Genomic DNA, 15149 nt, shown 5'->3' on the forward strand with positions numbered 1-15149 from the left:
CATCCTGTTAAATCTTTTCTGAACTAATGATATCAGCAATGATATTTATTGTTAGATCACATATAATTTTAATTTGCACTCATAATTCATCTAGTTTGTCCCAAGTGCATTTGAACTGGTGCTTTTATCAAACACTTCCTACTTCTTTCTGACAACACATTAGTCACTAATGCCCTTTCTTTTCCAATCTTTTCCAAATGCAAACATTTCAGTTTCATCCAAAGCACTGCTGCATCTTAATGTCTTGGCATTTCCTTTGGTGCCTTTGTATTTTCTGAAACTACTACTCTGTCCTGCTGCTGCCATCTTCCAATACCAATTGTGATCGGTTCAAGTTCTAGCTCGAGAATCTGAAAGTAGTAGAGAAGAGGTTGAGCAAATAGGAGGAAGAAACACATGAAAGTTGGCAAAACTGTAGTTGCTGTTTATGGGATCGTGTGATACTGATGAGGTTTACGTGCACACATCGTGTGTGCTCAGAGGTCAGGTTGTTTTTCTCTACTGTCATTATCCCAGAGGTTTTTTCTTAATATGGTATTGACACAATTATGAGTTTGAGTCATACAGAATGAAAACAGACCCTTTGGTCCACCAGACCATGCTAACTATGTTCCCAAACTAAATTGGTTCTGTTTGCCTACGTTTGGTTTAGATACATGCAAACATTTTGTATTTGTGTACTTAACAAAATGCCTTTTAAATGTTGTAACTGTACCTGCATCCACCACTTCCTCTGGCAGTTTGTTTCACATCTGTGGTTGCCCCTTATTTCATTTTAAAATCTCTCTCTTCTCATTAAAAATATGCCCCTAGTTTTGAACTAACCCACCCTAGGGAAAAGACCCATCCTGGTAAATCTTTTCTGAACTAATGATATTGGTAACAATATTTGTTATTAGGTCATATATAAATTTGATTTGTACTCCTAATTGATCTAATTTATCCTAAGTGCTTCTTGTATTTGAATTTGTGCTTTTAGCAAGTACTTCTTCCTACTTTTTTCTGGCACCACATTAGTCAATAATGCCCTTTCTTTTCCTGTTTTTTTCTGAATGAACATATTTTCATCCAAAACGCTGTTCTATCTCAATGGCTTGCATTTCTGTTGGTGCTTCTGTTTTTTTCTGAAAGCTCCTACCTCCAAGTCTGTCCATCCATTCTCTTCACCCAAATAGAAACAAGGTTTACCAAGTAGAGGGAAGAAACAGAAGAAAATTGGCAAAACTGCAGTTGCTATTTATGGGATGATGTAATGCCGATGAGGTTTGTACACACAGATCATCTGCGCTCAGAGGTTCATTCAATAATCTCTTTTTCTGTGTGGGTTTTATTAACAATGAGTGTAAGTTCCTCAACAGTGAGCCTTCATTGGAAATACATTGAAGTCCTGTAGTATACTCCTGTCCACGTTCTTGCCAATCCCAATATCTGCGATAAATCAACAGATATTAAATCATGCTTAACTGAAGTAAATGATCCTTTAAAAACATGTTCCACGTTTTCCAGATCCATTCTGCAATCTCACTTTGAATTATAGATATTTTGAAATTGTTAATGCAACATGGCTGAAGACAAACAATGAAACTTGTCTAAATGGATCAGAAATCTCTATTCCTTACCAAGGCCCGAGTGAGCAATACTGGGAATAAGTCATAGTCATAGAGTCATAGAGATGTACAGCATGGAAACAGACTCTTTGGTCCAACCTGTCCATGCCAACCAGATATCCCAACCCAATGTAGTCCCACCTGCCGGCACCCGGCCCATATCCCTCCAAACCCTTCCTATTCATATACCCATCCAAAAGCCTCTTAAATGTTGCAATTGTACTAGCCTCCACCACATCCTCTGGCAGCTCATTCCATACACGTACCACATCTCTGCGTGAAAAAGTTGCCCCTTAGGTCTCTTATATCTTTCCCCTCTCCCCCTAAACCTATGCCGTCTAGTTCTGGACTCCCCGACCCCAGGGAAAAGACTTTGTCTATTTATCCTATCCATGCCCCTCATAATTTTGTAAACCTCTATAAGGTCACCCCTCAGCCTCTGACACTCCAGGGAAAAGAGCCCCAGCCTATTCAGTCTCTCTCGATAGCTAAGATCCTCCAACTCTGGCAACATCCTTGTAAATCTTTTCTGAACCCTTTCAAGTTTCACAACATCTTTCTGATAGGAAGGAGACCAGAATTGCACGCAATATTCCAACATTGGCCTAACCAATTTCTGTACAGCCGCAACATGACCTCCCAACTCCTATACTCAGTACTCTGACCAATAAAGGAAAGCATACCCAAGTGCCTTCTTCACTATCCTACCTACCTGCGACTCCACTTTCAAGGAACTATGAACCTGCACTCCAAGGTCTCTTTGTTTAGCAACACTCCCTACCATTAAGTGTATAAGTCCTGCTAAGATTTGCTTTCCCAAAATGCAGCACCTCTCATTTGTTGGAATTAAACTCCATCTGCCACTTCTCAGCCCATTGGCCCATCTGGTCCAGATCCTGTTGTAATCTGAGGTAATCCTCTTCGCTGTCCACTACACCTCCAATTTTGGTGTCATCTGCAAACTTACTAATTGTACCTCTTATGCTCGCATCCGAATCATTTATGTAAATGACAAAAAGTAGAGGGCCCAGCACCGATCCTTGTGGCACTCCACTGGTCACAGGCCTCCAGTCTGAGAGCAACACCTCTAAGCTTCATAGCTGGGCCAGTAACCCCTCTTGGGATGGTTGATTGGTAAATGAGAGAGAAGATGCTTGATTTTGATTGAGGTATTACATTATTCTCCTCTTGCATACCAACAGGGGCTCCTGCTTTAGTTTGTATTTCCATGGTTTCCAACACCGCAGCTTTCCTTTAACAGGAATTTAAACTGTGTAAACCTTATCAAACAAATATTTATTTTCTTGTATATTCTGGTTTCAAGACTGATCTCCCTTTCTCTGTGTTATCAACTGAATATAGTATTGTGTTTATCCCATAGTCCTGGTAAATGAATTAGGGAAATTGGGAGTAACACTATATATTTAATGATATAAAGGAGCTGAATTCACTGGGAGACACAGTGACTAACTCAGGTAGTTTTAACAGTGCAATGTTAGGCTGTCAATGAAGCACCGTCAACTCCTTCAAACCAAATCAGCTCTCAAGGGAATCACATCAGCATTGACTGTTTAACAAAACTTTATATTTTAAAAGAAAAAATGAGAGAATATTTAAAACATTACCAAATTTAGTCTCTCTTCTTAATACAACTGGACACTGGGATATAGTTTTACAAGGATGTTAACAATAACCACTAACATTTATATAGAGCTTAGTTCCCCTAGGACCGTGTAGCCTGGAGGTATTCATGTTACTCCATAGCTCATCAGGCCATAGACCTGTATTCTGGATGTCTGTCAGGGCCATGCTGGGTCATCACAGCATCCTTACTTCCAGCTACCTCAAATAAAAACTCATATCCTTTCAACTCTTCACCTCCTAAGAAATTACCCTGTGGTAAAATTAAAGTTGTGGAGGACATGTAAAAAACTATAATGGCGGACACAGTTTATAGTCCACAGCATTGTACTTGATCAATCTAGGCATCTTTGTCAGTAGTCCTATTGTGATGGTATTGTGCCTTTAAGAGAGACGTATTCTCTGCTGTCTCTCTTGCAGAGAGGTGTTGTCACAGTGGTGTCAGGCTGTCAGTTGCAGGCAGACAGTTGGTAAATAGTTTGACGATTTTTTTGTGTGACAAAAGAAAACTGAGTGGATAGAGTCAGGGTTAAAACAGACCCAGGAAAGTTTTAGTTTTTCTTTTTAGTTCGTGAGATGGTTTCTTCTGCTGCTGAGCTAACAGCTTGAATTCTCTGATGTTAGAGTCTTCAGTGAAAGGTTTCCCCGAGAAATAAAATGAGGCAAACAATTCCTTTCAGCATTTTGTTCTGCTGGACTGGAGAGAGGTAGCACATGAGAGCCTTAACTGTTTTACTAAATTGCCTTGTCAAGTGCGTGTTTATGGGATGCTTCCTATATTGGAACAGGTGATAATTAGTCCTGAAGTCAAACATTATCTTGTTAAGTATTTCAATAGAGTTAAAGATATGCCAATTCTTTTTGGATTTTAATTGTGTCATAAGAATAAAATTTGTTTTGATTAAAGCCTAGTTGGCGACCAATCATGTCAAATTTATAACATAAGGATGAGATGTGGGCTGTGTATTACTAAAGAATTCAATGGACTTTTATTATAGCTCCTCATATGTACACACATACAGTACAATCTCTGGCAATTGTGTGTTTTGACTCCAGTTCAGCAATTCAAATGTCATGCTGGAAGAGGACCAAGCTTAGTAAGACAAAGAGTGAGAACTTTATGCGATTAGGTCACATGCCATGATATATTGCTGGCATCATGACTGTATTCCATAATAATATATCTCACATTGATGTTGAGTTATAACAGCATATTACCCTTTTTCCAAAGATAAGAAATCTCAGACAGATATATGGAACTGCTTTATACAGGTACCTGTTGTCCATTTAATAATTATAGAAATGTATAGAAACAGTGTTAACAATATTAATAATTGAAACTTCCATCTAACTTTGGAGCGCTGCTCCTTTGATAGGTACCTGATGAATAAGTGCCACTTTGAAAGCCAGTGCTTCCAAGTAAACCTGTTGGACTATAACCTGGTGTTGTGTGAATTTTAACTTTGTTCACCCAAGTTCAACACTAGCTCCTTCAAATCATATTTTAGTGAATGCATGGAGGGTTTGGCTTTGCCTTGTTTTCTGATATGTACAGCTGTAATGTACTGTCCCCTTTAAAAATTCACCTCTAGTCAAAACTGTAAATGCACTTTGATACTGAATGCTCGGACAATGATGTACACAACAGCCAATTGGAATATTGAATCTAAGAATAGATTAAATATTCTGGGATCTTAGATAAATCCATAACCTGTGTAAGCAGAGTTGCACATACTTCAAGTCACATGTGGAAGAGTTACTGTACTTTGCACTGCACTTAGACTTTGTTTCAAAATTCTGTCACTTCTTTAACCATAGTACTATAACACTCTTCTTCAAGCACGCCTTCAGTAACAGAAGAATCTTTCAGCAGTGACCAAATGGACCAAAGAAAATTTGCTTTATCTGGGTTCTCTCAGACTCACCATCAAACACGTGCTCCAAAGCACATGGTGAGTATCTATCAAAACATTAGACAGTAGTCTCAAGTAAAACCCTGTGAGGTATGGATAATTTGGGGATTTTAGTTGTTGTGAATTGCAGAGCTTCTTTGAGAGTTCAGTTGACCAACTGATTCCTGGCAAATGGGGAACAGTTACATTGTTTATTCGCTGGGTGGAAATGTATCATTTGCTTTGGTTCCAGGTGGAGAAAGCCAAATGAGCCATCATCCACTCCAAACCCATTGCGTCCCACCTTTACCTAAACTATTCATCCTCACACCCTTCTTTCTGTAAGGACTCCATCCCATTCTCCAAGTTACTCTGACTCTGGTGCATCGATTCTGATGCTGCCACTTTGGTGCATGGGCATATCAGAAATGTTCACCCTTTGCCTCTGGTGCAGCTGGGGTTAACAGAGCACTTAGCCATGTTTGACCCATTTCCCACAATTCTAGTCTGTTGTATTCGTTGTTCAGAATGTAATCTCCTCTACACTGGGAGAGAGAAGTCGCAGAGTGTGTGACCACCTCGTGCAACATCTACACTCTGTAAAGTGACCCTGAGCTTCTAGTTGCCTGTCAGTTCAACGCACAATCATGTTCCCTGGCCAACATCTCTGTCTCAGGCTTGCTGCTGTGCTCCAGCAAGACTAAGTACAAGCTTACAAGCTGGAAGACCAGTATCTTGTTTTCTGCTTGGGAAATTCACAGTCTTCAGGATCAATATCGAGTTCAGTGATTTTAGGGCCACAGCACCTTCTTCAGGTCAAGTCATCCCCATTGTCCTACCAGGCCATAAGACTGCTCAGTTGCTAGAGAAAGGTGGTGCTAAAAGCTGAAGGTCATCAAACCTAAGGTGAGGGGAGAGGTTGAGAAGGGGAGTCCAATATTGAAACCTAAGACAGTACAGGAGCTGAATTCATGCTGCTGGCATCACATGCATTGCAAACCAGCCATCCAGCCAACTGAGCTAGCAATGTCCTTTATCTACTCTAGACCTGGTCACAACGTGGCTGCTTTCAGCCAAGTCATCCCATTTCTCATGGTCCCCATCATTAGCAGTTTTCCCTTTCCCTGCCATACTATCAACCATTCCTTTGTATAACTTACTTTCTGTCCCTCCTGAGCTCAGTCAGCTAACTCCGTGTTATCAGCGTTTATATAGTTTGTTCCTCTAAAGAAGGGTCACTGGATTTGAAATGTTAATTCTGCTTTCTCTCCGCACATGCTTCCAGACCTGCTAAGTTTATCCAACAATTTTTTAAATCCGCCATCACCCCTCTTTTCCTCAGGTTGCTACTAATAATCCTGTGAGTGAAGGTGATGAGAATGTGGAGCGAGGTAACTGGACCTCAAAGACTGACTACCTGCTCTCAGTGATTGGTTCTGCAGTTGGTCTGGGCAATGTCTGGAGATTCCCGTATTTGGCTTACAGAAACGGAGGAGGTACTGTCATGAAATCCAAAATATAGGGAAGATAAAAAATTTACAGAGAACAATTAAATGGCATAAAAAGGTTGCATTAAATGAACCAGGTAGCAATTTAGCCTGCAATCACCAACAGTTATGCTATCCACCCTTACTCCACACAAGGACGTGATTAAGTTTCAATTATAAAGACATAGTGTCTGCAATTTAACACAAATGTATGATCACTAATAGGCACTACAAAAATAACTAACCTTTGTGACAAGATGGAAGCTGATGCTGACTTCAAGATGTCCAATTGGTGACTGGTAGTTTACTTCACTGTTTCAGTGGTGTTAGTTGTGATTTCTTTTGGAGACTGTGGAGAGCACAAAGGACAACAGAGCACAGCATCTCAGAAAGGGCTTCAATTTCAAATGTTTTGTTCAGAGATGACAGTTTAGTGGACATCAACCATCAGTGATTCTTGCAATATGTTGGGTCACTAACTTGGACAATATGAATTTTAGGAACCACCTCATTATGCACCTGTTAGCACTCAGTAGCACCCAGATGAACTACTTGTTGTGATTTATTGTTGCTTATGTTGTAGTGCTGCCAATGTTGCTTCACACTGGCAAAGGGCTCAAGTATCTTCTTCAGGTGTGTATCAAGTGAGAAAAAGAACATTGTGTGTTACAAGTAATATTCTGCTGCACTGATCCTTAAGTCTCTGTGTAATGATCCACCTATACTCAGCATATTATGTTAAAACTCTGATAGGACTCCTTACACTTGACACAGCTAGACTCGCTGCCTTCTTGAACCTTGCAGTATATTTTCTTACCCACCTACCTCCCCCTATCCCGCACACTCACTTGTCTACATCCTACATGCTCACCTTATACACTTGTTTTCTGAGGCTTTGGGACATTTAAGCCTCCACTTACTAGAATATGGCAGCTAGTGCTGTAAAAAAGGGGAATAACTTGGTTCCTCCCAATGGCTCTGTATTCAGGATTCAGATGGATTGAAGATACACTGCATATTTCTCCAGTGTGGACCTTTGTACGCCAGCACGTAGATACAGGATAAAAATGTAATTGTTACAACAAATAGCTGCTATTAATTCTATTGCTCTCAGAGACTCTGCCAGATCTGTTGAATATTTCTTACATTTTCTATTTTTTAGCTCCGATTTCCAGCATCCATTGAATTTTCCTTTTCTTACTTTGCAGTCTGTATCGCATCCTATTAAAATCAGCCCTTCCTACGTTGAGAATTTTCCTGGCTATTTCATGTTTGCTGTTATCTTGTTGAACTTGTGTATTATGATCATTATTAAATAACTGTTCACACCTCGTTTGGCAGCTAACTATGGCTCATTATTCATTTCTAAATCTGAATCCTTTGTAACAAAAACAGAAATTGCTGGAGAAACTCATAAAATATGATAAAACTATGAAGAGGGAAAGCGCAGTTAACTTTTTGGGTCCAGTGACCCATCTTAGGAACTGTTTTAACTGCAGTTCAACAAATTTGAGAGGATCATTGAGTTTCTACATAATCAAACATATTGTGGCTTTGTGAAGCACAAATGTACTGTGTGCTATTGAGATGATAGTATTTGATCTTCCACCACTGCTGCTGAACCAGTGACCTTCCTGATGCCTCTCAGGCAGCCAGCCCATACTGCTGCTGCCCATGTCAAAGAATCATGATCGTGCCATTTGCCCATCAAATCTGCAGCAACCCTATGAAGAGCATCTCACCCAATACCCTATCCCTGGTAAGCCTGCATTTATCATAGCTAACCACCTAACTTGCACGTTCTTGTCCACGATGGGCAATTTAGCATGGCCAATCCAACTCACCCTGCACATTTTTGGACTGTGGGAGGAAATCGGAGCAACTGGAGAAAATGCGCACACTCACCGAGAGAATGTGTAAAGTCCGCACAGACAGTCATCAGAGGGGGAATCGGACTGTGAGGTATTGTGAGGCAACAGTGCTGTCCCAGTTTGAAGCCAGGCCCTCAGTGAACATAGACTTCCCCACCTTAACACACACCAATCATTCACCAGCATCACTTTCTCATCAGGAAGTTCCTGCACCAACATCTATTAATAAAAGCCACCAACCAAAAGCCTTCACAAGCATGCTTTACCTTTCACCCTCATGTGCAAGCCTATACTGCCACCCAGGTTAATGTTACAGTGCTACGCCAGTAACTAAAGATTGACTGGTGCAAATTGCTGACTGTCATAGCATGAAACTACAGTTGGCCATGCAAGGTTGAAGAGTTCTGTGGTTTAAAGCTGAGTTGTGAAGGTTTTTGATGTTGGCTTTTATTAATTGATGTTGGTGCAAGGACTTCTGGATGACAGAGTGAAATGAGTGTGATGCTGGTGAATGATTGGTGTTTGTTAGGGTGGGGAAGCCTGTGAGGCTATCCCCCAATGAACACAATTTCTCTATACCCTTATACAGGGGGTCAATGTCGCCTCATCCCTATCACCTCCTCTTTCCAGTTTCTGTCCCTTTCTCTTCCCAAGGCAGGAAACAGTGCACTGAGGTAATATTGGGATTCTCCAATGGCCAGGACAAAATGGAGAATGTGGTGCATCACCCCAAGCGTGGTCAGTCTCTCTTGCACCCCTGTAAAGATTGCCCTGTTTGCAAGTAGCCTTGTCTTATGGTGTCACACTGTTTTGTTACATTCACAATTCTTCTCCCTGGTCCATAAACATGACAGAAACCGCTCTCCTGAGGGAAGTGGAATCAATGTAAGAAGTATCAGGCAGTAACACATTGTATTTTCAATCCAAGGTCAAACCTTATAATAAAACCCTTTCCAATCCCTTGACTGTTGCAATTGCGCATTTTCTTAGCTGCGAAGTACAATTAATGAGGGTAAAAAGCAGTAACGGTCACTGGATGTTGATTGTGTCTGTTTTGTATTCAGATGAAACCTGGTGACATTAACATTTAGACAATGGTTTACTTTCCCTTTTCTATATTTTGCAGGTGCTTTCCTTATTCCCTACATTCTGATGCTGGCACTTGCTGGGATGCCAATGCTTTTCTTGGAAACTTCCTTTGGGCAGTTTGCCAGCCTCGGACCAGTTGCAGTGTGGAAAGCCGTGCCCATGTTACAGGGTTAGTGTTCACTTGATTTGGCAACAGTTTAAATGAGCAATTGTGTTTTATACTCATGAATATACTCGCTATATTTCCTTCACCAGCTGCTGGTGTCAGCTAGCCTTGCAGAAATAGTGTACACAGTCAGCATAAGTGGAATGTCCCCTTTCAATGGCTCATTCGCTTTCTGAAAGGGTGATAGAAGCAGGAACCACTGCAATATTTAAAAACTACTTAGATGATCACTTGAAACACCTTTGCATATAAGGTTAAGTACTGGGAAATGGGATTAGAGTAGGTCAGTTCTTGATAACTGGTACAGATGTGATAGGTTGAAGAACATCTTCCTGTGCTGTAACACTGTATGACTCTAATTGAGATAGAACGAATGGAACTGCTAGAGAGAGAATTTTCGTGACTCCTGAAATTGATAGAACTGTTTATAAACATGACATTGTAGGTGATTCTGCTGGGATCTGCAATAACTTCTAAAACCAGAGTGAGTGTATTTAAAGATGTTTGCAACCTCTTTTCAAAACACATAACCTCGCAAAGAGCTGCGATATAACCCTTACGATTAGGCTATAACATGTTGAGAAGAATGAAGAGAAAAACCTTGTCACATTTTGAACAAACTCTGCTGTTCAGTGAGATCAAGTTTCTACTACAGCACAGTTCCTGCAGTAATCCGTTAATATATAGAAATCTATCGATCTAGTCTTGAGAACGCTCAGCTATTGTGTTTCCATTGTCCTCTGGGGCAAAGGTTTCCAAATATTCACTGCCCTCTTTTTTTTTTGATTGATTTGATTGATTGATTGATGAAATTCCGACTCATCACAGTCCAAAACGACCCACCCTTTATTCTAATGTAGGAAGCTTCCTTCCTGAATTGACCATGCCAGTATTATTGCAATCGATCACCTCTCGTTCTTCTGGACTATGTCTGTGAACTTGGAAATATAATGTTAAATCCCCACTGAAGCAGAGTCCTATTGGACTTGAAATATTAACTCTGGGTTCTGTATCCACACATGCTGCCAGACCTGCTTTGTCCATTCTATGTTTGTTTCACATTCCCAGCATATTTTATTTTATTCCAAATCATTCCTACAGATTGTAAATTGCTGGGGCCCAAACACTGATTCCTGTGGAACCACACTAATTGAAGCTGGCCAAACTAAAAGTGAACCATTAGATCCTACACTGTTTTGTGTCCATTAATCTGTTCTCAATCCATGCTTAAAAGATCTCCCCACACCCATGTGCTCTAATTTTATTTATTACCTTCCAGTGTGGAACCTTATTGAAAACATTCTGAATATCCACAGGTTCTCCCATATACGTAGTTATTTATATCCTTAAACTCCTGACAGGTTTGTCAAGAATGAGTTCCCTTTCATTAATCCGTGTGGACTTTGCCAAATTGGATCATTATTTTCTAAGTGGGCTGGAATTGTATCTTCTTATAATGGATCCAGACTTGATTTTGCTATTCTTTTCCATTTTACACATCTATAAAAAGTTTTACAGGCTGCTTTTATATTTTGCACTCCATTTAGTTTCATATTCTCTTTTCCCTTTCTTAATTTGTTTGTTGGTTCTCTTTTTTTTTGCTAAAATGCTCTGAACCTTTTATTGACTTTCTTTTCAAATCTTTACAGACAGCTTCCTTTGATCTAGTTTGATCTTTAATTTGTTTTGTTACCAACGAATGGAAGACTTGGTGGGTGTCTGTGCTTTTAAAGCATGTATTTTACTGTGAATTATGGAGAGTGAAATTGGCTCGATCCCACCTCCTCCAGAAGCAAAATCAGCAGTGAGCTCATAGGCCATAGCAAGCCTTAAAACACTATAGATGGGTAAATATGAAACAGTGAAGAACATCCCATCCAGTGGCAATACTAGCCAATCTGATTAGTTTGAAGCTATGGCAAATGTGATATTACTATAGAAACCCATTAAGTCTTCCATCTCTAGCGGTGGCTGCAGGGACTGCAAACAGACCCACACAAAAATGCTGATTCCAGAGTGAGGCGATGGGGGGAGCCTATGTGATTGTTGTCACATCTTCTCAGGGCAAAAGGCACTCAAACAACAAAGAAAATTTACAGCCCAGGAACAGGCCCTTTGGCCCTCCAATCTTGAGCTGATCCAAATCCATTGTCTAAATCTATCGCCCAGTTCCTAAGGATCTGTATCTCTCTGCCCCCCACCTGCTCTTGTATCTGTCCAGATTCACCTTAAATGAATTTCCCATTTGCCTGCCTCTACTACCTCTGCTGGCAACACGTTCCAGACACTTATCACCCTCTGTATAAAGTACTTTCTGCGTTTATCCCCCTTGAACTTTTCACCTCTCAACTTGAATGCGTGACCTCTCATTACTGAATCCCTCACCCTGGGGAAAAAAAAGCTTCTCTCTATCCACCCTGTCTATACCCTTCATGATTTTGTAGAACTCAATCGTACAATTTTAACATGACCTGCCAGCTCTTATACTCAAACCCTGTCCAATGAAGGCAAGCATACCATAAGCCTTCTTAACCACTCTATCCATCTGTGCAGCCACCTTCAGAATACAATGGACCTGAACTCCCAAATCTCTCTGCTCATCAACTTTTCTCAAGGCTCTTCCATTTACAGTATAGTTCGCTCTAGACTTAGACTTCCCAAAATGCATCACCTCACACTTTGCTGGATTGAACTTTATCTGACACCTCTCCGCCCAACTCTCCAGTTTATCTATATTCTCCTGTATTCTTTGACAGTTTCTCTGCTTTCTGCTACTCCCCCAATCTTAGTGTTATCTGCAAACTTACTGATCAGACCAACAATGCCCTCTTCCAGATCATTAATGTATATCACAAATAAGTGGTACCAGCACTGATCCCTGTGGAACACCACTGGTTACCTTTCTCCATTTCGAGAAACTCCCTTCAACTAGTACTGTCTGTCTCCTGTTGCTCAACCAGTTCTTTATCCACCTAGCTAGAACACCCTGCACACTGTGACTTCACTTTCTCCATTAGTTTTCCATGGGGAACCTTATCAAATGCCTTACTAAAGTCCATGTATATGGCATCAACCGCCCTTTCTTTATCTATCAACTTGGTCACTTCCTCAAAGAACTCTCTTACGTTGGTAAGGCATAACCTCCCCTGCACAAAACCTATCACTGATAAAGTTGCCTATCACTGATAAGCCCATTCTTTTCCAAATATAAATAGATTTTGTCCTTCAGTATCTTCTCCAGCAACTTTCCCACCACTGATGTCAGGCTCACTGATCTGTAGTTACCTGGAATATCCCTACTACCCTTCTTGTACAGGGGGACAACATTAGCAACCCTCCAGTCTTCCAGCACTTCTCCTATGTTTAAGGATGCTACAAAGATATCTGTTAGGGCCCCAGCTATTTCCCCTCTCTCCTCCCTCAGCAACCTGGGGTAGATCCCATCCGGTCCTGGGGATTTGAAAACCTTAATATCTTTAGCCTACCCAACGCATCTTCCCTCCTTATGTCACCGTGATCCAGAGTAAACAAACTTCTATCTCTAGTCTCAACATTCATCATATCCCTCTCCTCATCCTTCCTTCCTTCCTTGCTGTTTTAGACATTGTTACACAAAAGGAATCACACTCCTCCCTGCCGCAACTGTTTGATGGGGTGTACAGTGTAATATTGTGGTTAATTGTGTATTTCAGAAACCACTTGACTGGTAATTATTTGCATATGGTGAGAGAGCTACTGACTTTAGCACTCACAAATGCTCTGTGCTTTGGGAATGAGCTTAGGGGGTGTGCAGGAATGTTGTGGATGAGGCTACAATCCTTTATTACATGTAACCCCACCAAAACCATATGCTGCAGTGACCTGTGGTATCCCATCATCTTTATTTGTCTTTCAGTGTTAATCATTGACTATCTACTGTCATACCTTTCATTTTGGGTCGTAATCTACCCTTAGCCAATTTTTCACTTCACAGTTTCATAAATTCCTTTGTTTATATTTAATATCATCATTTCTGATTGAACTACATCATTTTCAAACTCAACGTAAGCTGCTATCATTACTCTATCTTATAAATAGACTGGTTTGTTGCACACAAAAAGGAAAAGAAACAGTACCTATCGTCCATTATCCAAGAACTAATTGAAATGATATTATTGCAACTGTCAAAAATAAAGAATCAATCTTCACTCCAGAATTGTATTAAATTCAAATTTTACCATTTGCCATGGCAAGAATTGAGACCTGGTTTCCAGAACATTATCTTGTTTTCTGGAAGAATAGTTCAACGATAATACCACGAGCCATTGCCGCCTTCTATTGATTATCTGAAAGGTGCTTAAGAGATGTCCCAGGTTTGTGTGAAAGGCTACATAAATGTATATCTTTCCTACATTTATTCAGAATCAGAGGTAATGTCCTCAGTGTTCTAGCTTTGCTGTTAAGACATGCTGTCTTAAATGTTAAATCATTCTTCACCGTCTTTATGGGATTCAGTGTAGCCCTTCTGCCCTTGGTTTGACATTGGGACAGGTCAGAAAAACCTCAGTCTGTTGGCTTTGTTATTACATTATTTCTCAGATCAACATCGACTTCAGTCCCATCATGTGTGCCCCCCATGCCGCTTCCAAAACACGTAACTGACATCAGCATATCCTCGACCCTGAAAATCACAGCCTATATTGTTCAGGACTTCTGGCAGTAATTGCAATCAAGTTTTGATAGATGAAATTGCATGGACTCAACATTTTTTACATTTATATAATTAGAAATATATCTATTTGTATTCAGGTTCTTGGAATTAAAGTATAGCTTACACTCACCCATCACGTATTTCCAAAGAATTATGGACACACAAATACCCACATAAATTGCAATGCTGACTGTCAACTAGACAAGATTGATTTGTCTACCAGCTAAATCTATGTGAAGGGATTTATTTCAAAGCAGTTTCAAATCTAACCTCATGCTCTTTGTTCAATTTTAAGGTGTGGGCATAAATGTGGTTCTGCTTGAAGCATTCAGCATCATTTCTTATACCTGCGTCCTCGCCTACAGTCTGTACTATCTATTTGCATCCTTTCAATCACCATTGCCGTGGGCAGACTGCTTCAGTTGGTGGGGAGCAGATGAAACATGCAGCAGGACCCCCAAAGGTACAGTGTTCACTTCTATTGGGAAAAGTATAGATACTAACTATTCATTCTGTCAGTCCAAATGAGTGAGAGAAACAGACAATAGTCTTCTTGACTGTATAGTAGAAAGTCTTGGATAGAACTCAGTAGCAAGAATATTGTAACTGAGTCACTGGGCTTTCAAGGATAATCATAGATAACCTTTTTTTTGAATACAGGTTAAGCTTTAATGAAAATAATGCTAATCTCTGTGGTAAGGAATTC

At 40.3% G+C, this 15149-nt stretch overlaps 1 protein-coding gene across 5 annotated transcripts in view; it reads left to right on the forward strand.

Moving 5' to 3' along the window:
• The first annotated feature begins 5051 nt into the window (after window positions 1-5051).
• LOC122557084 (sodium- and chloride-dependent neutral and basic amino acid transporter B(0+)-like) overlaps window positions 5052-15149 on the forward strand; it is a 91605-nt gene continuing 81507 nt past the window's right edge. For all 5 annotated transcript variants that reach the window (XR_015758691.1, XM_087992215.1, XM_043704379.2 and 2 more), the window contains exons 1-4: window positions 5052-5200; window positions 6483-6636; window positions 9625-9756; window positions 14739-14906. Coding sequence is in view for 4 of the 5 variants with exons in the window: in XM_087992215.1 (XP_087848341.1) it covers window positions 5129-5200; window positions 6483-6636; window positions 9625-9756; window positions 14739-14906 (526 nt within the window). In the remaining variant the exon portion in view is untranslated. The remainder of the gene's footprint in view (window positions 5201-6482; window positions 6637-9624; window positions 9757-14738; window positions 14907-15149) is intronic.

This window comes from Chiloscyllium plagiosum, unplaced genomic scaffold (assembly GCF_037043375.1).
Source record: "Chiloscyllium plagiosum isolate Xiang-an unplaced genomic scaffold, Cpla_swu_hap1 HiC_scaffold_11, whole genome shotgun sequence".
In the NCBI taxonomy this organism is placed as follows: domain Eukaryota; kingdom Metazoa; phylum Chordata; class Chondrichthyes; order Orectolobiformes; family Hemiscylliidae; genus Chiloscyllium; species Chiloscyllium plagiosum.